This window comes from Bombina bombina, chromosome 6 (genome assembly GCF_027579735.1).
Source record: "Bombina bombina isolate aBomBom1 chromosome 6, aBomBom1.pri, whole genome shotgun sequence".
NCBI classification, from domain to species: domain Eukaryota; kingdom Metazoa; phylum Chordata; class Amphibia; order Anura; family Bombinatoridae; genus Bombina; species Bombina bombina.
Genome location: NC_069504.1, coordinates 569210671 through 569234716, shown reverse-complemented (window position 1 = coordinate 569234716; position 24046 = coordinate 569210671). Strand labels below are relative to the sequence as shown.

Genomic DNA, 24046 nt, shown 5'->3' with positions numbered 1-24046 from the left:
ATAAAGTCCCATGGGTTTCAATATAATTTGTATGCCGATGACACCCAAAGCTACCTCTCTGCACCAGACCTATATCCTTCCTTGCAAACCTGTGTCACTAACTGTCTTTCTCATATCTCATCTTGGATGTCCTCTCACTACCTTAAGCTAAATCTCTCCAAAACTGAGCTCCTTATTTTTCCCCCTTCTTCCAAAATCTCCACCCTCCATTTCTCTATAACTGTTGACAACTCCATCATTACCCCTACCCCGCATGCCCAATGTCTTGGGGTCACACTTGACTCAGACCTTTCTTTCACTCCTCACATTCAGTCCTTGGCTAAAGCCTGACGCTTCCACCTTAAAAACATCTCTAAAATTAGACATTTCCTAAATAAATAAATAAATTGATGATCTCAGAACTCAGCAGTTATGTTTTTAGTGTGTTACTTGTGTGCATGTCATGCAGGATGTATAATCTTGTAATGTGATAGCAACTTCCTGTTTTTTTCCTTGTTCAGTTAATTGAAGGTGCTTCCAAAGAACAAAAGAATAGCCTTGGAATCACAAGCATAGATTACTATAACTACCTTAGCCAGTCTGGATCTTACAAAGTAGATGATATTAACGACAAGAGAGATTTTCAGGAAACCCTGGTAAAGTATATGTAATGTTTTTCTTATACATTGCACATGATCATTAATTGAACAAATATGCATAGTAGTGCTCACCAAGAAAGACTGGCCACCTTTTAAGGGGGATTGACCTAAAGCCAAAGTCAGAAATGCCATTATTTTCCCTGAGCGTAAGACTCCCCACCTTCCTATCTTTCAGATAGGATGGACAGATACTCTTAGCTCTTAGATTGAACGTTTACACAGTCAGCCTATCAGGCTTTCATACATGCACTTAGATATCATGCACTACACTATCATGTACAGCATATATTCAAATACATGTTTTTTAAAAGGGACTAATGTGACTGCTTGCTGTATTATCATTTGGAGGCTGGGCAGTGGGGGGATTTTTGTCTAGATTTACCTTTTATCTGCCACCATATCTATTAAGCTGACTGAGAACCTGATGATCAAAAACTCACCGGCATGGAGAGGAATCACACAAAATCTTTCGGGTTTTTTTGTTTAGTTTTTTATCTATTTAGCATTATATTGTAATGTATATGTCTCTCCTCATCCAGAACCTGCATAGCAAGATAAACTAAAATTTGTCTTCCTAAATGTCTTCAAAGGGACTGCTTGGCTCATCCAATATACAAAGAAATTAAATAACATTTACTGTAATTTGCATATCTTGGCTCAACCCCCAAAGCAGCACTTGCCAATATTTTTAAAATAAAAATAGTATATTATATAGCAGAAGTCTTAGAACAACTTGAAAAAGTTTAGTTTTAGGATTTGAGTTTGAGAACTAAGCCAAGATATGAAATATTGAGTCTGATATGATACCTATTTTTAACAATAAAAGAAATAAATATTTATATTCACTTTTCTAATGTGGTATGTACTCTATAAAGTCCAGTCCGTTTCCTTTTAGTATCTATGCAAACTGGCAATAAAGACCAGGGAGCAAACAATTAAACAAAAAGAAACTTGTGCCTAAACTTTAGTATTTACTTTAGGTTAACATACTGGTGGCTTCTATAATAGTTGCAAGTATTTATAATACAGGTAATTGTGAAGCAGCAATTTCCAAAAAATAAGGACACCTCAAAATCATCTAAATGGTTACAAGGGCTTGAAAAACAGTGTACTTACCTTTACAACATACCTTTTTTTGAACTTGTTGAATTATGCAGTTCTTCCCTAGAGCATGTTTGAAGAACAATGATTTTTACAACATTAGAGTAATCCTGTTTTCTTTCCTTCCAGCATGCAATGAATGTGATTGGAATTTTTGCAGAAGAACAAGCCATGGTCCTGCAAATAGTAGCAGGAGTTCTACACTTGGGAAACATCAGCTTTAAAGAAAAAGGAAACTATGCAGCTGTTGAAAGTGAAGAATGTAAGTACCAATAATTGTACAAAATGATGCTATTTTATTATCAGATATTCGCAAATATTTGTCACATGTTCCTATTTTTCTTATGCAATAATAAAATAGCTTTTCTCTTGTTAGGTGTATCCAGTCCCCGGATCATCCATTACTTGTGGGATATTCTCCTTCCCAACAGGAAGTTGCAAGAGGATCACCCACAGCAGAGCTGCTATATAGCTCCTCCCCTAACTGCCATACCCAGTCATTCTCTTGCAAGCTCTCAACATAGCTGGAAGTAGTTAGAGGAAAGTGGTAAAATATAGTTAGTTTTTTCTTCAATCAAAAGTTTATTGTTTTTAAATGGTACCGGAGTGTACTATTTTATCTCAAGCAGCATTTAGAAGAAGAATCTGCCTGCGTTTTTCTATGATCTTAGCAGAAGTAACTAAGATCCACTGCCGTTCTCGCATATGTCTGAGGAGTGAGCTAACTTCAGAGGGAGAATGGGGTGCAGGGTATCCTGCAATAAGGTATGTGCAGTTAAGTTTTTCTAGGGATGGAATTTGCTAGAAAATGCTGCTGATACCGGATTAATGTAAGTTAAAGCCTAAATACAGTGATTTAATAGCGACTAGTATCAGGCTTGCTATCATAGGTATATACATATGCAATATAAAACGTTTGCTGGCATGTTTAATCGTTTTTATATATGCTTTGGTGATAAAACTTATTGGGGCCTAGTTTTTTCCACATGGCTGGCTTTATTTTTGCCTAGAAACAGTTTCCTGAGGCTTTCCACTGTTATAGTATAAAAGTTACAGTTGGTGCAGTTAAAATTACAAACTGTGACATTCAGCTTCCCTCAGCAGTCCCCTGCATGCTATAGGACATCTCTGAAGGGCTCAAAAGGCTTCAAAAGTAGGAGCTGTGGCAGTTGTTATGACTGTTTAAAAAACATATTTTTCGTTTTGTTAATCTGTTTTTTTGTATTAAGGGGTTAATCATCCATTTGCAAGTGGGTGCAATGCTCTGCTAACTTGTTACATACACTGTAAAAATTTTGTTAGTTTAACTGCCTTTTTTCACTGTTATTTCAAATTTTGGCAAAATTTGTTTCTCTTAAAGGCACAGTAACGTTTTTTTATATTGCTTGTTAACTTGATTTAAAGTGTTTTCCAAGCTTGCTAGTCTCATTGCTAGTCTGTATAAACATGTCTAACATAGATGAAACTCCTTGTTCATTATGTTTAAAAGCCATGGTGGAACCCCATAGGAGAATGTGTACTAAATGTATTGATTTCACTTTAAACAATAAAGATCAGCTGTTATCTTTAAAAGAATTATAACCAGAGGATTCTGACGAGGGGGAAGTTATGCCGACTAACTCTCCCCACGTGTCGGACCCTTTGACTCCCGCTCAAGGGACTCATGCTAAAATGGCGCCAAGTACATCAAAGATGCCCATAGCGATTACTTTGCAGGACATGGCGGCAATCATGGATAATACCCTGTCAGCGGTATTAGCCAGACTGCCTGAATTCAGAGGAAAGCGCGATAGCTCTACGGTTAGACGTAATACAGAGCGTGCAGATGTTTTAAGGCCCATGTCTGATACTGCGTCACAATATGCAGAAGATGAGGAAGAGCTTCAGTCTGTGGGTGACGTCTCTGACTCGGGGAAACCTGATTCAGATATGTCTACTTTTAAATTTAAGCTTGAGAACATCCGGGTGTTGCTTGGAGAGGTTTTAGCTGCTCTGAATGACTGTGACACAATTGCAGTGCCAGAGAAATTGTGTAGACTGGATAAATACTACGCGGTGCCGGTGTGTACTGACGTTTTTCCAATACCTAAAAGGTTTACAGAAATTATTACTAAGGAGTGGGAAACACCCGGTGTGCCGTTTTCCCCCCCTCCTATTTTTAGAAAAATGTTTCCAATAGACGCCACCACACGGGACTTATAGCAGACGGTCCCTAAGGTGGAGGGAGCAGTTTCTACTTTAGCAAAGCGTACCACTATCCCTGTCGAGGACAGTTGTGCTTTTTCAGATCCAATGGATAAAAAATTAGAAGGTTACCTTAAGAAAATGTTTATTCAACAAGGTTTTATCCTGCAGCCCCTTGCATGCATTGCTCCTGTCACTGCTGCTGCGGCGTTCTGGTTTGAGTCTCTGGAAGAGGCCTTTCAGACAGCTACTCCATTGACTGAAATACTTGACAAGCTTAGAACACTTAAGCTAGCTAATTCTTTTGTTTCTGATGCCATTGTTCATTTGACTAAACTAACGGCTAAGAATTCTGGATTCGCCATCCAGGCGCGTAGGGCGCTATGGCTTAAATCTTGGTCAGCTGACGTGACTTCAAAGTCTAAATTACTTAACATTCCCTTCAAGGGGCAGACCCTATTCGGGCCTGGTTTGAAGGAAATTATTGCTGACATTACTGGAGGTAAGGGTCATACCCTTCCTCAGGACAGGGCCAAATCAAGGGCCAAACAGTCTAATTTTCGTGCCTTTCGAAACTTCAAGGCAGGTGCAGCATCAACTTCCTCTGCTACAAAACAAGAGGGAACTTTTGCGCAATCCAAGCCGGCCTGGATATCTAACCAGGCCTGGAGCAAAGGCAAGCAGGCCAGAAAGCCTGCTGCTGCCTCTAAGACAGCATGAAGGAACGGCCCCCTATCCGGCAACGGATCTAGTAGGGGGCAGACTTTCTCTCTTCGCCCAGGCGTGGGCAAGAGATGTTCAGGATCCCTGGGCGTTGGAGATCATATCTCAGGGATATCTTCAAAGCTTCCCCCCCACAAGGGAGATTTCACCTTTCGAGATTATCTGTAAACCAGATAAAGAAAGAGGCATTCTTACGCTGCGTGCAAGACCTCCTAATAATGGGAGTGATCCATCCAGTTCCACAGATGGAACAAGGACAGGGATTTTATTCAAATCTGTTTGTGGTTCCATCGTTCAAAATGGAAACTATTCGGACAATCCTACCTATGATCCAGGAGGGTCAGTACATGACCACATTGGATTTGAAGGATGCTTACCTTCACATACCGATTCACAAAGATCATCATCGGTTCCTAAGGTTTGCCTTTCTAGACAGGCATTACCAGTTTGTGGCTCTTCCCTTTGGGTTAGCTACAGCCCCAAGAATTTTTACAAAGGTTCTGGGGTCTCTTCTGGCGGTCCTAAGACCACGGGGCATAGCAGTGGCCCCTTATCTAGACGACATCCTGATACAGGCGTCAAACTTCCAAATTGCCAAATCTCATACGGACATAGTGTTGGCATTTCTGAGGTCGCATGGGTGGAAAGTGAACGAGGGAAAGAGTTCTCTATCACCCCTCACAAGGGTTTCCTTCCTAGGAACTCTGATAGATTCGGTAGAAATGAAAATTTACCTGATGGAGTCCAGGTTATCAAAGCTTCTAAATTCCTGCCGTGTTCTTCACTACATTCCGCGCCCTTCGGTGGCTCAGTGCATGGAAGTGATCGGCTTAATGGTAGCGGCGATGGACATAGTGCCATTTGCGCGCCTACATCTCAGACCGCTGCAATTATGCATGCTCAGTCAGTGGAATGGGGATTACACAGATTTGTCCCCTCTGCTAAATCTGGATCAAGAGACCAGAGATTCTCTTCTCTGGTGGCTATCTCGGGTCCATCTGTCCAAAGGTATGACCTTTCGCAGGCCAGATTGGACAATTGTAACAACAGATGCCAGCCTTCTAGGTTGGGGTGCAGTCTGGAATTCCCTGAAGGCTCAGGGATCGTGGACTCAGGAGGAGAAACTCCTCCCAATAAATATTCTGGAGTTAAGAGCAATATTCATTGCTCTTCTAGCTTGGCCTCAGTTAGCAACCCTGAGGTTCATCAGATTTCAGTCGGACAACATCACGACTGTGACTTACATCAACAATCAAGGGGGGACCAGGAGCTCCCTAGCGATGTTAGAAGTCTCCAAGATAATTCGCTGGGCAGAGACTCACTCTTGCCATCTATCAGCGATCCATATCCCAGGTGTAGAGAATTGGGAGGCGGATTTTCTAAGTCGTCAGACTTTTCATCCGGGGGAGTGGGAACTCCATCCGGAGGTGTTTGCTCAATTGGTTCATCGTTGGGGCACACCAGAATTGGATCTCATGGCGTCTCGCCAGAACGCCAAGCTTCCTTGTTACGGATCCAGGTCCAGGGACCCAGAAGCGACGCTGATAGATGCTCTAGCAGCACTGTGGTTCTTCAACCTGGCTTATGTATTTCCACCATTTCCTCTGCTCCCTCGACTGATTGCCAAAATCAAACAGGAGAGAGCATCGGTGATCTTAATCGCGCCTGCGTGGCCACGCAGGACCTGGTATGCAGACCTGGTGGACATGTCATCCTTTCCACCTTGGCCTCTGCCTCTGAGACAAGACCTTCTACTACAAGGTCCTTTCAATCATCCAAATCTAATTTCTCTGAGACTGACTGCCTGGAGATTGAACGCTTGATTTTATCAAGGCGTGGCTTCTCCGAGTCAGTCATTGATACCTTAATACAGGCACGAAAGCCTGTAACCAGGAAAATCTACCATAAGATATGGATATCTTCATTAGTGTGAATCCAAGAATTACTCATGGAGTAAGGTTAGGATTCCTAGGATATTGTCCTTTCTCCAAGAGGGTTTGGATAAAGGATTATCAGCTAGTTCTTTAAAGGGACAGATTTCTGCTCTGTCTATCCTTTTGCACAAGCATCTGGCAGAGGTTCCAGACGTCCAGGCATTTTGTCAGGCTTTGGTTAGAATTAAGCCTGTGTTTAAACCGGTTGCTCCTCCATGGAGCTTAAACTTGGTTCTTAAGGTTCTTCAAGGAGTTCCGTTTGAACCCCTTCATTCCATTGATATCAAACTTTTATCTTGGAAAGTTCTGTTTTTGATTGCTATTTCCTCGGCTTGTAGAGTCTCTGAGTTATCAGCTTTACAATGTGATTCTCCTTATCTGATTTTCCATACAGATAAAGTAGTTCTGCGTACAAAACCTGGGTTTTTACCTAAGGTAGTTTCCAACAAGAATATCGATCAAGAGATTGTTGTTCCATCATTGTGTCCTAATCCTTCTTCAAAGAAGGAACGTCTTTTACATAATTTGGACGTAGTCCGTGCTTTAAAGTTTTACTTACAAGCGACTAAAGATTTTCGTCAAACATCTTCCCTGTTTGTTGTTTACTCTGGACAGAGGAGAGGTCAAAAGGCTTCGGCAACCTCTCTTTCTTTTTGGCTTCGGAGCGTAATACGCTTAGCCTATGAGACTGCTGGACAGCAGCCCCCTGAAAGGATTACAGCTCATTCTACTAGAGCTGTGGCTTCCACCTGGGCCTTTAAAAATGAGGCTTCTGTTGAACAGATTTGCAAAGCGCCGACTTGGTCTTCGCTTCATACCTTTTCAAAATTTTACAAATTTGATACTTTTGCTTCTTCGGAGACTATTTTTGGGAGAAAGGTTCTACAGGCAGTGGTCCCTTCCGTTTAAGTACCTGCCTTGTCCCTCCCTTCATCCGTGTACTTTAGCTTTGGTATTGGTATCCCACAAGTAATGGATGATCCGTGGACTGGATACACCTAACAAGAGAAAACATAATTTATGCTTACCTGATAAATTTATTTCTCTTGTGGTGTATCCAGTCCACGGCCCGCCCTGTCCTTTTAAGGCAGGTCTAAATTTTAAACTACAGTCACCACTGCACCCTATGGTTTCTCCTTTCTCGGCTAGTTTCGGTCGAATGACTGGATATAGCAGTTAGGGGAGGAGCTATATAGCAGCTCTGCTGTGGGTGATCCTCTTGCAACTTCCTGTTGGGAGGGAGAATATCCCACAAGTAATGGATGATCCGTGGACTGGATACACCACAAGAGAAATAAATTTATCAGGTAAGCATAAATTATGTTTTTTTAATGTTTTATGGTGACAGTACTAATCATGTAGCAAGTTATACTTAAAGTGATGGTAAACTTGACATATTTTAGAATCAGGTCCGGAACCTAATAGTTATTTTAGATGGACTTTAATTGGTCACTTCTAATGAAGATGCACTGTAACTTACTTTTTTATCTAGCTGTGCCATTCTAATATTTTGTGAGCTAGTGGTTTTTAACTGTTCTCCAATCATTGCTCTAGGCATATGGCACTTGTTTGTAGCTATGGTGCCAATTGGAGAACAAATTCAAGCTTACAAAAAATAGGAGTTTTGAAGTGGGCAGCTGGAGTGCGGTTATAAGAATGAAAAAGTAAGTTACAGCGCCTCTTTATTAGAAGTGATCAATTAAAGTCCATCTAAAATATTGCTTAGATTCCGGACCTCATTGAAAAACATGTCACGTTTATCATCACTTTAACATGGATATATTATTTTATCACATCTTTGAACTAGAAGGTTATTTTTGTCTATTACATGCATCACTTTACCCTTATACCTCCTAGGGTGAGAGTAGAGAAATACTATCATTTTGTGCAGAAGAAGAATTTGTAAAGAGACCATGCCAGAACAGAAAGTTGTTGCAGATAATATAAGATAACAGCAGATTGCCCTGGTTTATCTATCTCCCTCTTCACATGCATGTATAGCTGCTCTCCTTATTCTGGCATTTGTCCTATTTATCAATGTTTTTTATGCTGTGAGGTTTTTTTCTTATCTGCCTGTACTATGGCATCTGCACTTAAAACTTACATTTTAAAAACTATAGTTTGAAGGAATGTTCAAGTAATTCTAAATATGTATTGCACCTTTTAGTATGGTTGGTTTTCCATATATATTTCAATATATTTTGAACATGGATCAAAATGACAAAGATTTGACTGACTAGTTTGGAAAGTTGTTTCTTGGAAAAGGATAAATTAATTATTAAAGGGACAGTATACACCGATTTTCATATACTGCATGTAATAGACACTACTATAAAGAGCAGACCCTCCCCCCCCTCCCTTGCATATGAAATGACCCATTATACAAACAGAAGTAATCTAAAGTCTGTATACATCAGTATACATTTATAACTTTGGGGTTTGGTTAGAAGACTGAAAATCAGCACCATGTTATTTATAAAGTAAGCAAAACTATACATTTTTACAAAAACACCCCAGATGGGCTATATAAATTGATCATCTACAAAACATTTATGCAAAGAAAAATCTAGTATACAACGTCCCTTTAAGGATGTTCAAATACTTACTTTACATATTACTCTGAGATTATTTAATTAATTTATTCTGTTGCATTCATTTTTAAGATTATGTTGTTGATTGGAATGTAATCTAAACACAACAAATTTAAAGAAGCATCTATGTCAGCCCAGTCAGGGAATCTGAAACATTAGTGTGATTAATATAAGAAGCATTTCAGGATTCTACATATATGGAATTTAGAACATTTGTCCTAATGTCCTCATTATAGTTTATGTGGGAAGGGATTCATGTTTATACAGTCATCTAATAGTTCTGATCTCTAGTGTCAAAGACCTTTGTTGAAGACTCAGCTGATCAAGAAAGCATTTGCTAGGCCTTTTGTAGATTTATCATTCTCGGAAAGATGAGGTCACATTGAAAAAAAAAATTGTATGTGAAAATGTCTCTACAAATAGTGTTTAATGCGTTAAGTAACCAATTTGAGGATACAGTAAAGTCAACATTAATGCAATTTAACCAACTTTCCAATTTACTTCATTCTCTTGACATACTTTGCTTAACAAATCATCAATGCACTACTGGGAGCTAGCTGTTGATTGGTGGCTGCACACATATGCCTCTTGTCATTGGCTCATTTTATGTGCTCAGCTAGCACTCAGTAGTGCATTGCTGCTCCTGATCTTATCTTCATAGCTTGAGAATGAACCAAATATGATAATAGAATTACACTATCTGCTCTATCTGAATCATGAAAGAAAATTAGAGCAGTTTCTAACATTCAGATGAACATTAGCTGTTAATCAATATTATGAAGCCAAGAGCGCATCCTGTATACATCTATACCATAGGGACATAAATAAATAAAAAATTGGTGGGTTAAATTATGTTTTTTTTGGTGGGTTAAATAAATATATCTGTTAGATGCAATACAATATTTCTTTAGTCCTAGATCTAGCACTGACTGTCACTTTTCTAAGACTTTGGCAGCTTTCTAGATGGAATTAGTCTGGTAAGATCATCTCAGAGTCATAATGCTGTAACTACTCTGCATGTCAACAGAATAGCTCCAAAATGCACCTGCTAGGTTACCCCAACAGATAAAGGGGTCCATCCGATAAAAATCATCGCCCGCAAAAGCCGGCGACGCCAATATTTGCGCGGGTTTGGTATCCTATATACGGCGTAACCTAGAAGTTACGCGCGTATATTTCTGCCGTCGCCCGTAGTTTTTTGGGCTATAGGCAGGTATACCAAACCCGCGCAGTTTGGTATCCAATATGCAGCGTAAGGACTTACGTGGCGAAAATGGAGAAAACTTACTCCATTTTCACCTCGCCACAAAAAGCAGCCGTAAGAAGCCTTACGCTGACTATTGGAGCCCCGTAACTCCCTAAACTGGCAGCTAAAATAAACCTAACACCTAACGCATGCGCAATGTCTATCTCCCTGTCAACCGCGATCTTCTAAAATAAACCTAACACCTAACGCATGCGCAATGTCTATCTACCTGTCAACCACGATCCCCCCCCCCCCCGAAATCCCTAATAAAGTTATTAACCCCTAAACCGCCGCTCCCGGACCCCGCCGCCATCTACATAAACTAACCCCCTACTGTGAGCCCCTAAAACCGCCGCCATCTACCTTATCTATCCCCTAATTAGAACCCCTTACACCGCTGTCATCTACCTTATCTATCCCCTAATCTGACCCCTTACACCGCCGCCACCTATATAAAAATTATTAACCCCTAGTCTAATCCCCCTATACCGCCGCCAGCTATATTAATATTATTAACCCCTAATGTAAGCCTCTTACACCGCCGCCATCTCTATTAAAATGATTAACCCCTTATTTAATCTACCTACCCCGCCGCCAGCTATATTATCTATATTAACCCTAAGTATATTATAGTTAATATAGGTATTACATTATATATATTAACTATATTAACCCTAATTATATTAGGGTTAATATAGTTAATATAGTTACTATAGTATTTATATTAACTATATTAACTCTATCTAACCCTAACACCCCTAACTAAATTTATATTAAATTAATCTAATTCATTTATAAACTAAAATATTCCTATTTAAATCTAAATACTTACCTATAAAATAAACCCTAAGATAGCTACAATATAATTAATAATTACATTGTAGCTATGTTAGGGTTAATATTTATTTTACAGGTAAATTGTTAATTATTTTAACTAGGTATAATAGCTATTAAATAGTTATTAACTATTTAATATCTACCTAGTTAAAATAATTACCCAATTACCTGTAAAATAAATCTTAACCTAAGTTACAAATACACCTACACTATCAATAAATTAAATAAACTACAAACATCTATCTAAAAATACAATTAAATTAACTAAACTAAATTACAAAAAAAACAAACACTAAATTACAAAAAATAAAAAAAGATTACAAGATTTTTAAGCTAATTACACCTATTCTAAGCCCCCTAATAAAATAATAAACCCCCAAAATAAAAAAAATTCCCTGCCCTATTCTAAATTAAACAAATTTCAAAGCTCTGTACCTTACCAGCCCTTAAAAGGGCCTTTTGTGGGGCATGCCCCAAAGAATTCAGCTCTTTTGCATACAAATACAATACCCCCCCCATTACAACCCACCACCCACATACCCCTATTCTAAAACCACCCAAACCCCCCTTAAAAAAGCCTAACACTACCCCCCTGAAGATCTCCCTACCTTGTCTTCACCACACCGGGCCGAACTCCTGATCCGATCCGGGCGATGTCTTCCTCCAAGCGGCAAAGAAGAATTCTTCCTCCGGCGATGTCTTCCTCCAAGCGGCAAAGAAGAATTCTTCCTCCGGCGACGTCTTCCTCCAAGCGGCAGCAAAGTCTTCATTCTTCCGGCGGCATCTTCAATCTTCTTTCTTCGCTCCGCCGCTGCGGAGCATCCATCCCGGCCGACTACTGAACTTGGAATGAGGTACCTTTAAATGACGTCATCCAAGATGGCGTCCGCCGAATTCCGATTGGCTGATAGGATTATATCAGCCAATCGGAATTAAATTTAAAAAATCTGATTGGCTGATTGAATCAGCCAATCAGATTCAAGTTCAATCCGATTGGCTGATCCAATCAGCCAATCAGATTGAGCTTGCATTCTATTGGCTGTTCCGATCAGCCAATAGAATGCAAGCTCAATCTGATTGGCTGATTGGATCAGCCAATCGGATTGAACTTGAATCTGATTGGCTGATTCAATCAGCCAATCAGATTTTTTTAACTTAATTCCGATTGGCTGATATAATCCTATCAGCCAATCGGAATTCGGCGGACGCCATCTTGGATGACGTCATTTAAAGGTACCTCATTCCAAGTTCAGTAGTCGGCCGGGATGGATGCTCCGCAGCGGCGGAGCGAAGAAAGAAGATTGAAGATGCCGCCGGAAGAATGAAGACTTTGCTGCCGCTTGGAGGAAGACGTCGCCGGAGGAAGAATTCTTCTTTGCCGCTTGGAGGAAGACATCGCCGGAGGAAGAATTCTTCTTTGCCGCTTGGAGGAAGACATCGCCCGGATCGGATCAGGAGTTCGGCCCGGTGTGGTGAAGACAAGGTAGGGAGATCTTCAGGGGGGTAGTGTTAGGCTTTTTTAAGGGGGGTTTGGGTGGTTTTAGAATAGGGGTATGTGGGTGGTGGGTTGTAATGGGGGGGGGGTATTGTATTTGTATGCAAAAGAGCTGAATTCTTTGGGGCATGCCCCACAAAAGGCCCTTTTAAGGGCTGGTAAGGTAAAGAGCTTTGAAATTTGTTTAATTTAGAATAGGGCAGGGAATTTTTTTTATTTTGGGGGTTTATTATTTTATTAGGGGGCTTAGAATAGGTGTAATTAGCTTAAAAATCTTGTAATCTTTTTTTATTTTTTGTAATTTAGTGTTTGTTTTTTTTTGTAATTTAGTTTAGTTAATTTAATTGTATTTTTAGATAGATGTTTGTAGTTTATTTAATTTATTGATAGTGTAGGTGTATTTGTAACTTAGGTTAGGATTTATTTTACAGGTAATTGGGTAATTATTTTAACTAGGTAGATATTAAATAGTTAATAACTATTTAATAGCTATTATACCTAGTTAAAATAATTAACAATTTACCTGTAAAATAAATATTAACCCTAACATAGCTACAATGTAATTATTAATTATATTGTAGCTATCTTAGGGTTTATTTTATAGGTAAGTATTTAGATTTAAATAGGAATATTTTAGTTTATAAATGAATTAGATTAATTTAATATAAATTTAGTTAGGGGTGTTAGGGTTAGATAGAGTTAATATAGTTAATATAAATACTATAGTAACTATATTAACTATATTAACCCTAATATAATTAGGGTTAATATAGTTAATATATATAATGTAATACCTATATTAACTATAATATACTTAGGGTTAACATAGATAATATAGCTGGCGGCGGGGTAGGTAGATTAAATTAGGGGTTAATCATTTTAATAGAGATGGCGGCGGTGTAAGGGGCTTACATTGGGGGTTAATAATTTTAATATAGATGGCGGCGGTGTTAGGGGCTCACTTTAGGGGGTTATAGATATAATATAGCTGGCGGCGGGGTACGGGAGCGGCAGTTTAGGGGTTAATAGCTTTTTTATTGTTAGGATAGTGATGGGGGATAGCGGATAGAGGGTTAGACAGTGCGGGCTATGTTAGGGAGGCGTGTTAGACTTGTCGGGCTATGTTAGGGAGGCGTGTTAGACAGTGCGGGTGTTTTAGACTTTAGTCAGGTTTTATAGGCGCCGGCAGTTTCTAACGTGCCGCAAGTCACTGGCGACGCCAGAAATTTGTACTTACGCAGATTTCTGGACATCGCTGGTTTGTCAGACTTACGGCACGTTAGCATCTGACGGCGACTTATATGGGATAGCTCGAGTTGCGAGCTGAAACTGCGGGCGACGCCGGTTCCCTCGCTTGCGCCGCAAACTGCGATCTATATCGGATCGCGCCCAAAGTTGCTAAAATATCAATACCAAGATTCAGATAATAAACTTTATTTACCAGGGAGTCACATCTTATATTTTGGTGTTTACCATACAGTTTCTCATCTGATTATATTATTCATTTATGTGCTGTATAAGTAGCAACATGCTTGTTAATTCATAATATTTATACATTTGGGTATAAAGTCTAGGTGGTCCACATGAGTCAAACAGTAAGTGGATATTATATACATGTGCATTATAAAATATTAAAGAAGAATAATCTTTCTTATATGTGTATTATAAAATATTAAAGAAGAATAAATAAAGTTTGTATTTTAAAAATAAGTCTTTTTGTAAATGTTATTACTCCCAAAAGCATGGCATTTAATTTTAATTAGTGAATGGCAGATCATGTATATACAATGCAAATAATGATTTTTAAAAAGTTAAAGGGACAGTAAATTCATAATTAGACATTCATGATTCAGATAGAGAATACAATTTTAAACAACTTTCCAATTTACTTCCATTATTTAATTTGTTTCCTTCTCTTGTTATCCTTTGCTGAAAGGTGTATCTAGGCAAGCTCAGGAGCAGCAAAGAACCTAGGTTCTAGCAGCTGATTGGTGGTTGCATATATATACCGATTGTAATTGGCTCACCCGTGTGTTCATTTAGAAACCAGTAGTGCATTGCTGTTCCTTCAACAAATGATACCAAGAGAATGAAACAAATTTGATAATAGAAGTAAACTGGAAATTTTATGTTATACCTAAATCGAAGAAAATGTTTGGGTTTCATATCCCTTTAAAGGTTTATTTTCTTTGCTGAAAGTGATCCATTAATACAACATTATGTTCTGCTGCAATAAACAAGACTAGGAAGTAAGTGTATTTTTTGCTCATTTTGTCTGTAGTTATTGTGTCTCTGTACTGATTGTGTAATTGCTGCAGCGTTCTGTTGTTGACGCCTGGTGTTCGATCTTTGCTGTCTGTGCTTGACACAAACATCTGGCAGTCTTGGTCAGTGGGTCAAGCACATGTTGTTTTGGACTAAGAAACAGATTTGTTTTAAAAAAGCAAAGTTAAAGCAATAGCAGATTTTAGATTTCTGTAGCTGACAATACCAACAGAGGTTTTCATTAACAGGATGTGTTGCTTATGTACGGATCTTTGTTACAGTTTAAGCTGAATATTACCGTATACAATATGTTCTGCAATTTTATTCTTAAAACATATATAAAAAATGTGCGACTTTCTTTTTGAGTATTCCAATTACAATGGAGAAAATATAAAAGTTATTTAAAATTCATATATTCTAATTCACTTATTTCACATTAAGAGCAAGATTTATCAAAGGTTCGTCTGCAGGCTCCCATGAGCGAACTTGCAGCCAAGAGTTGAGATTCAGTGGTCATCAGGCTTCTTAACTCACTTTCCCACCTGTAATGTGGCGTATCTCAATCTGCCCAGACTTTACCAACCCGGGAGGTTGACAGCCCTTGCTCGTGATGATGCAAAGCCAGGCAGGGATAAGGAAGCCTTTGTGTTTATATAATATGATAATAAGATCAGTTAGCGCTGCGGAATCTGTTGGCGCTCTACAAATAACCGATAATAATAATAATAATAATACGTTCTCCCTGCAGTTGTTTATGCAAACTGGATCTCACTATACCTACAGCATTTATGCAACCCCACTATACCAACGGCTTTCATGCAGTCTCACTTTGCTATGCAATCTTTTAGTAGCGATTGCACTCCACTTGTAATATTCACCTATATACATTTTATAAACATACTAATGAGGTTTTTCCCTCCCCCTCTAGTCATGGGTGCTGCCATGTTGAAATCTAGCTTTTACTGCATCCCATTGCTGACCTGTTACCACACGTGCAGCAACTCTCCCTCAGATACCTGCAGTGTTACCTAGGTTTCAAAATTGCAGCACCCATAAATGGATAGAGGTACATGAATTGTATTTAGGGCTAGATTACAAGTGGAGCGCTAATTTGTTGCACACCCACAAACGAGCAAATTCGAAGTTTGCAGGCGTGCGATAAATAACCAGCCATTACAAGTGGTCAGACCTCTGAATCATTTTTTTTTAAATTCCCCAGTTGCCCCCAAAATAAAGTATTGTTTAGCTTTTTATTAAAAAAAGTTTGGTCTAAAGTTGGCAGGTGTGGTGTGTTAGAAAAAAACACGGCACTGAAAAGTGCTTTACATTGTGTTTTATGGGAACTGTGTGTTCCCTGTAAATATATATATATATATATATATGCTTAATATGTCTATATACTCATATTAACACATACATATATATGTAATATAATCATATTTATATTTACTGCCCATCGCTGCGCTAGTTCTCCTGCAGTGTCTCACGGCATGAGAACGAGGCTCCCATTGGAGCCTATGGAAGTATTGCACCACATTAGCATGTGCAGGTATTACAAAGTTGAGCGCAAATATCACTTTTGCAGAAGCGATATTTTGCACTCAACTTGTAATCTGGCCCTTGGTGTTTAATGTCTGTAAAAGAGACATAAAACTCAAACATTTCTTTTAGGATTCAGATAGAGGATACATTTTTTAAACTTTCCAATTTACTTGTATTATCAATTTTGCTTTGTTCTCTTGGTATCCTTTATTAAAGAAGCAGAAATGCACTACTGGGAGATATTGAAACATAATCAGTAAGTCAATCACAATAGACATATGTGCAGCCACCAATCAGAAGCTAGCTCCCAGCACCTGAGCCTACCTAGGTATCCTTTTCAGCAAAGGATACCAAGAGAACTAAGCAAATTCAATAATAGAAGTTGGAAAGTTCTTTAACAAATCACAAAATAAAAATGTTGGGTTTCATGTCCCTTTAAGCCTTATTTTTATCATTATCATATTTTTTTAATGTTATTTAAAAAAAAAAATTTATGGGCAAAATAATTACCATTGACTGATTGATTGAAATAACAATGCAGTGAAACTGATATTTCTAACTGCACTGTTTATTTTATTAATGATGCATATTAACTAAAACACAAGGATTTGTAGGCAAATATGTCAAGCTGTAAATGAGATCTCCATCTGGTTTCAGACATATGTGTTTAATGCTTTCCAGCATTCTGAAATATTGTTTTGTAAAAATTTCCCTGTTTCTTGTTTTTTTTCTCTGATTTTTTTTTAAGGTCCAGCAACACTTTTTGTGTAATTTTGAATAATGAAAAATTAAAAAAGGGATCATTAAAGGGATATAAAAAAAAAAAAAAATGTCATTTTAAAACTTTCCAATTTACTTTCTCCTGGTATCCTTTGTTTAAAGGCATACCCAGGTAGGCTTAGGAGCAGCAATGAACTACTGGGAACCAACTGCACATATGTGATTCTTGTCATTGGCTCAATTGATGTTTTCAGCTAGCTCCTAAGCATACCTAGGTATGCTTTTTAAGGAGCAACAAAGCTTTACTGGGAGCTAGCTAAATACACCAGGTGAGCCAATGACATGAGGCATATATTTACAGCCACCAATCATCAGTTAGCTCCCAGTAGTGCATTGCGGCTTCTGAGCCTACCTTGTTGTTATGCTTTTCAACACAGGATACCTAGAGAACAAAACATAATATATGTAAATTGGAAATCTGTTTAAAATTGCTCTATCTGAATCATTACATTTAAATTTCCTTTTAAGCTTTATTTATGACTTTATAATATGAACACTGTACTGATTTTGCAACAAAAAAGGTAGATTTTAATCATTTTATCTGTGGCATTTTATTCATCTGCTTATTGGAGAAGATGTTCCCTGAAGTAACTCACTTGTATATTCTTCTTTTCTACAGTTTTAGCTTTTCCCAGTTTTCTTTTGGGAATAAATAGTGATCGCCTTAAGGACAAGCTAACCAGCAGGCAGATGGATAGCAAGTGGGGAGGTAAATCCGAGTCTATCGATGTAACGCTGAATGTGGAACAAGCTTGCTACACAAGGGATGCTCTGGCCAAGGCACTCCATTCTCGTGTGTTTGATTACTTGGTGGATGTAAGTAAGAACAAATGGCTTGGGATACTTCCCTTTATATTCATTGCACCAAATCAATTTTAGTTGTTCTTTTTATGTCTGTATGTTTCCACTTCCATGATGGGACAATATTGCATAACTTGTAGGTGCTTTATAAACCAATAATGATGCACATAAATACTGTAAATAAGCTGAAAAGAGAGTTTGTTTAAACATTTATAGTTGTCTCTGTTGTTTTGTGAATCAAGTTGTATGCCTATAGTTGTTAAATGCAGGCAATGCCATATTGACATTCAAATGGTATAATGTATCCATGACAATTATTTTGCCATTGAAAATTTCCGTAGAGTGAATGTTAAGGGGACATTAGATTATGCAATGATCAGCAATCAAAATGATATTATTATGCTTAAGGAGACATGAAACTCAAAAATGTTCTTTCATGATTCAGATAGAGCATACAATTTTAATCAACTTTCCAATTTACTCCTATTATCAAATTGACTTCTTTCTCCTGTTATCCTCAGTTGAAAAGCATAGTGTTCAGGAGCAGGAATGCACTACTGTGAACTAGGCTAGATGCTGATTGGCTTACCCGATGTGTTTAGCTAGCTCCCAGTAATGCATTGCTGCTCCTTCAACAAAGACCTAAGAGAATTAAGCAAATTTGATAGTAGAAGTAAATTGGAAAGTTATTTAAAAATTGCATGCTCTATCTGAATCAAAAAAGAAAAAAAAAAAAGGGTTTTATATCCCTTTTAATATTTATTTTATCCCTTTAGATAGATGTATAGAAATATACAGAATGTATGTGTAGCTTTATATAGAAGAAATAATAATAATAATAATTGTATTCTGCAATATTTATTTTTAGTCAATCAATAAAGCTATGGAGAAAGATCCTGAAGAATATAACATTGGGGTTTTGGATATCTATGGCTTTGAAATATTTCAGGTAAGTTAATCAAATTATCTTGTTGCATTTTATTATGAATTTGTAAGGTATTAATTTCTCTCTTATTGCTTGCAGAAAAATGGTTTTGAGCAGTTTTGCATCAACTTTGTGAATGAGAAGCTGCAACAAATATTTATAGAGCTCACCTTAAAAGCAGAACAGGTAAATGTTCATAATGAATTTATTTAAATATGCATCAGAATTAATTCACATTCAAATGTCTGAGATGACAAAAATACTTTCTCTTAACACGATTGTAGTGGCATACTCAGAACAAAAAAGTTATATACTATCTCTTGATTTCGGGGAAGAAATATAAATTATCTTAGAAGTTATTTCTTATTGAATCCTACATAAAAACATCTCTTTCCTATCATTGTTTATAATAAGGTAAAACTAGCTGCACATTTGATTTTTTGAACTCCAAAGGGCCAGTCTTCATCAGCCAGTCCGTTCATCTTATCATGCAGGTCATCATGAGAGTATTTCTTGGGGTTACTACTAGATAACTAGGAATTGTGATTAACTGCTTGAGGGTCCCCCATCAATTTCCTGGCTACCCTCTTTCTGAATCTAGTAGGGAGCAGACAATACTGAGGATAATTAGGTATTTGATCAATAAAATGCTGGATGATTTTATTGGGCCTGTCTATCCTACTGTACTTTACTATATATACCAGCCCAATAGTTACACTGTACTGAGGTTATATCCCTCTTTGGCATTTGTTTGATTGTGTTTATGTTGCACTGCCATAGGTGTTGGAGTCCAAGAGACAGTCTAGTCAAAATAAAAATTCAAGTCTGTGCATTTAATTTCTGTCTAGAAGCATTATTGCAAAGTTTTATTAACCAAAATGCTGTTTAGTAAAAGGCTAGTGCTGTTTTTGTTATAAATAACCTCTGTAGTCACATCTACAGTATCTAATCAGTACTGATGTAGATTTCAATTCCAGCTACAATGTCTCTGCAATATATCAGTGTTTCTGACTATGTTTTCCTGTTGTGTTCAACTGTCATTTAGCTCCTTTAGATTTTATTTTGCTGCCCAAAGCATTTCATTTACTGCAAATCACTTGTAAAGTTTAGGTGAACATACATTTTTAAGTTTAATTAACCCCTTAGTGACCAGACCACTTTTCAATTTGTTGACCATCTGGGACCAAGGCTATTTTTGCATTTCTGCGATGTTTGTGTTTAACTGTAATTTTCCTCTTACTCATTTACCGTACCCACACATATTATATACTGTTTTTCTCGCCATTAAATGGACTTTCTAAAGATATGATTATTTTCATCATATCTTATAATTTACTATAAAAAAAAATATAAAATATGAGGAAAAAATGAAAAAAAATGCACTTTTTCTAACTTTGAGCCCCAAAATCTCTTACACATCTACAACCACCATAAAATACCAATGCTAAACAGTTTCTAAATTTTGTCCTGAGTTTATAAATACCCAATGTTTACATGTTCTTTGCTTTTTTTGTAAGTTATAGGGCAATAAGTACAAGTAGCACTTTGCTATTTCAAAACCATGTTTTTTCAAAATTGGCGATAGTTACATTGTAACACCAATATCTGTCAGGAATCCCTGAATAACCCTTCAAATGTATATATTTTTTAAAAGAAGACAACCTAAGGTATTAAACTTGGGGTATTTTGACTTTTTTCATGCAACCATTTTACCACCAATCTATGCCAAAGTTAGGGGGGGAAAAAAAATAATTTGATTTTTTTACAAAATAGCAATTTAAGAATACATTTACTGATAATATTAAGGGTTACTGCCAAATAACACCCTAATATGTCTTCAGCAGCATCTCCTGGGTACAGTGATACCACCCATGTATAGGTGTGTCGGGTTCTCGGGGGGCTAAAAGCTCTTATTTTTAGAGAGCGCATTCCAGTTTTTCAACTTGGAATTTTCACATCGGTCATCATGCACCCATGTCCTATTTGCCAAAAAACACCTCAATATGTGTTCAACAACATCTCCTGAGTATAGTGATACCATCCATGTATAGGTGTGTCGGGTTCTCTGGGGGCTAAAAAGCCTTAATTTTAGGAAGCGCATTCCAGTTTTTCAACTTGGAATTTTCACATCGGTCATCATGCACCCATGTCCTATTTGGGACATTTCTGAAGCTGGCCAATGGAATTTACCCCCATCAAACCATATATTTTTGAAAAGTAGACACCCTAGGGTATTTCAAATGCTGGTATTTTAACACTTTCCATGCACTAATTCAACCACCAGTCTTTGTCAAACTTTTGGGTAGTCATTTTTTTGTGTTATTTTTCACACACATTGTACTTTAGGCATGGATTCTCAGTTCCTGTTATGTGTTACTGCCAAAAAACACCTCAATATGTGTTCAACAACATCTCCTGAGTACAGTGATGCCACCCATGTATAGGTGTGTCGGGTTCTCTGGGGGCTAAAAGGCCTTAATTTTAGGAAGAGCATTCCAGTTTTTCAACTTGGAATTTTCACATCGTCATCATGCACCCATGTCCTATTTGGGACATTTCTGAAGCTGGCCAATGGAATTTACCCCCATCAAACCATATATTTGAGAAAAGTAGACACCCTAGGGTATTTCAAATGCTGGTATTTTAACACTTTCCATTAACTTATTTAACCACCAGTCTTTGTCAAACTTTTGGGTATTCATTTTTTTGTGTTATTTTTCACACACATTGTACTTTAGGCATGGATTCTCAGTTCCTGTTATGTGTTACTGCCAAAAAACACCTCAATATGTGTTCAACAACATCTCATGAGTACAGTGATACCACCCATGTATAGGTGTGTTGGGTTCTCTGGGGGCTAGAAGGCCTTATTTTTAGGAAGCGCATTCCAGTTTTTCAACTTGGAATTTTCACATCGGTCATCATGCACCCATGTCCTATTTGGGACATTTCTGAAGTCGGCCAATGAAATTTACCCCCATAAAACCATATATTTTTGAGAAGTAGACCCCCTAGGGTATTTGAAATGCTGGTATTTTAACACTTTCCATGAACTTATTTAACCACCAGTCTTTGTCAAACTTTTGGGTAGTCATTTTTTTGTGTTATTTTTCACACACATTGTAGTTTAGACATGGATTCTCAGTTCCTGTTATGTGTTACTGCCAAAAAACACCTCAATATGTGTTCAACAACATCTCCTGAGTACAGTGATACCACCCATATATAGGTGTGTTGGGTTCTCTGGGGGCTAGAAGGCCTTATTTTTAGGAAGCGCATTCCAGTTTTTCAACTTGGAATTTTCACATCGGTCATCATGCACCCATGTCCTATTTGGGACATTTCTGAAGCCGGCCAATGAAATTTACCCCCATAAAACCATATATTTTTGAGAATTAGACCCCCTAGGGTATTTGAAATGCTGGTATTTTCACACTTTCCATGAACTTATTTAACCACCAGTCTTTGTCAAACTTTTGGGTAGTCATTTTTTTGTGTTATTTTTCACACACATTGTACTTTAGGCATGGATTCTCAGTTCCTGTTATGTGTTACTGCCAAAAAACACCTCAATATGTGTTCAACAACATCTCATGAGTACAGTGATACCACCCATGTATAGGTGTGTTGGGTTCTCTGGGGGCTAGAAGGCCTTATTTTTAGGAAGCGCATTCCAGTTTTTCAACTTGGAATTTTCACATCGGTCATCATGCACCCATGTCCTATTTGGGACATTTCTGAAGTCGGCCAATGAAATTTACCCCCATAAAACCATATATTTTTGAGAAGTAGACCCCCTAGGGTATTTCAAATGCTGGTATTTTAACACTTTCCATGAACTTATTTAACCACCAGTCTTTGTCAAACTTTTGGGTAGTCATTTTTTTGTGTTATTTTTAACACACATTGTACTTTAGGCATGGATTCTCAGTTCCTGTTATGTGTTACTGCCAAAAAACACCTCAATATGTGTTCAACAACATCTCCTGAGTACAGTGATACCACCCATGTATAGGTGTGTTGGGTTCTCTGGGGGCTAGAAGGCCTTATTTTTAGCAAGCGCATTCCAGTTTTTCAACTTGGAATTTTCACATCGGTCATCATGCACCCATGTCCTATTTGGGACATTTCTGAAGCCGGCCAATGAAATTTACCCCCATAAAACCATATATTTTTGAGAAGTAGACCCCCTAGGGTATTTGAAATGCTGGTATTTTCACACTTTCCATGAACTTATTTAACCACCAGTCTTTGTCAAACTTTTGGGTAGTCATTTTTTTGTGTTATTTTTCACACACATTGTACTTTAGGCATGGATTCTCAGTTCCTGTTATGTGTTACTGCCAAAAAACACCTCAATATGTGTTCAACAACATCTCCTGAGTACAGTGATACCACCCATATATAGGTGTGTTGGGTTCTTTGGGGGCTAGAAGGCCTTATTTTTAGGAAGCGCATTCCATTTTTTACACTTCCCATTTTCACATCCCATGCACCCATGTTCTATTTAAGACATTTCTGAAGCCGGCCAATGTAATTTACCCCCATAAAACCATATATTTTTGAAAAGTAGACATCCTAGGGTATTTCAAATGCTGGTATTTTAACACTTTCCATACACTAATTCTACCACTAGTCTTTGTCAAACTATTGGGCATTCATTTTTTTGTGTTATTTTTCACATACATTGTACTTTAGACATGGATTCACAGCTCCTGTTATGTGTTACTACCAAAGAAGACACCAATTTGTGGTCACCAACATCTCCTGAGTTCAGTGATACCACCTATGCATAGGTTTGGTGGCTTGTTTGGGCGATGCAATGCCAAATGTCTGACATGTGTTTGTGATTTTTTTTCACATTTAACATATTTTCTTTGCCTATCGTCTTTTTTGGGGGTCTTTTAACATACCCCAATTTATTTGTTTTCCATAAATGTGATTATATTTAAAAAGTTGACACCCCAAGGTATTATACATGGAG

At 37.7% G+C, this 24046-nt stretch overlaps 1 protein-coding gene across 1 annotated transcript in view; it reads left to right on the top strand.

Moving 5' to 3' along the window:
• The window catches only part of MYO1E (myosin IE), a 416633-nt gene that overhangs the window by 215317 nt on the left and 177270 nt on the right, over positions 1-24046 (top strand). Inside the window, exons 8-12 of the mRNA XM_053717534.1 lie at positions 501-635; positions 1869-2001; positions 17956-18152; positions 19006-19086; positions 19162-19248. Coding sequence (XP_053573509.1) covers positions 501-635; positions 1869-2001; positions 17956-18152; positions 19006-19086; positions 19162-19248 — 633 coding nt within the window. The remainder of the gene's footprint in view (positions 1-500; positions 636-1868; positions 2002-17955; positions 18153-19005; positions 19087-19161; positions 19249-24046) is intronic.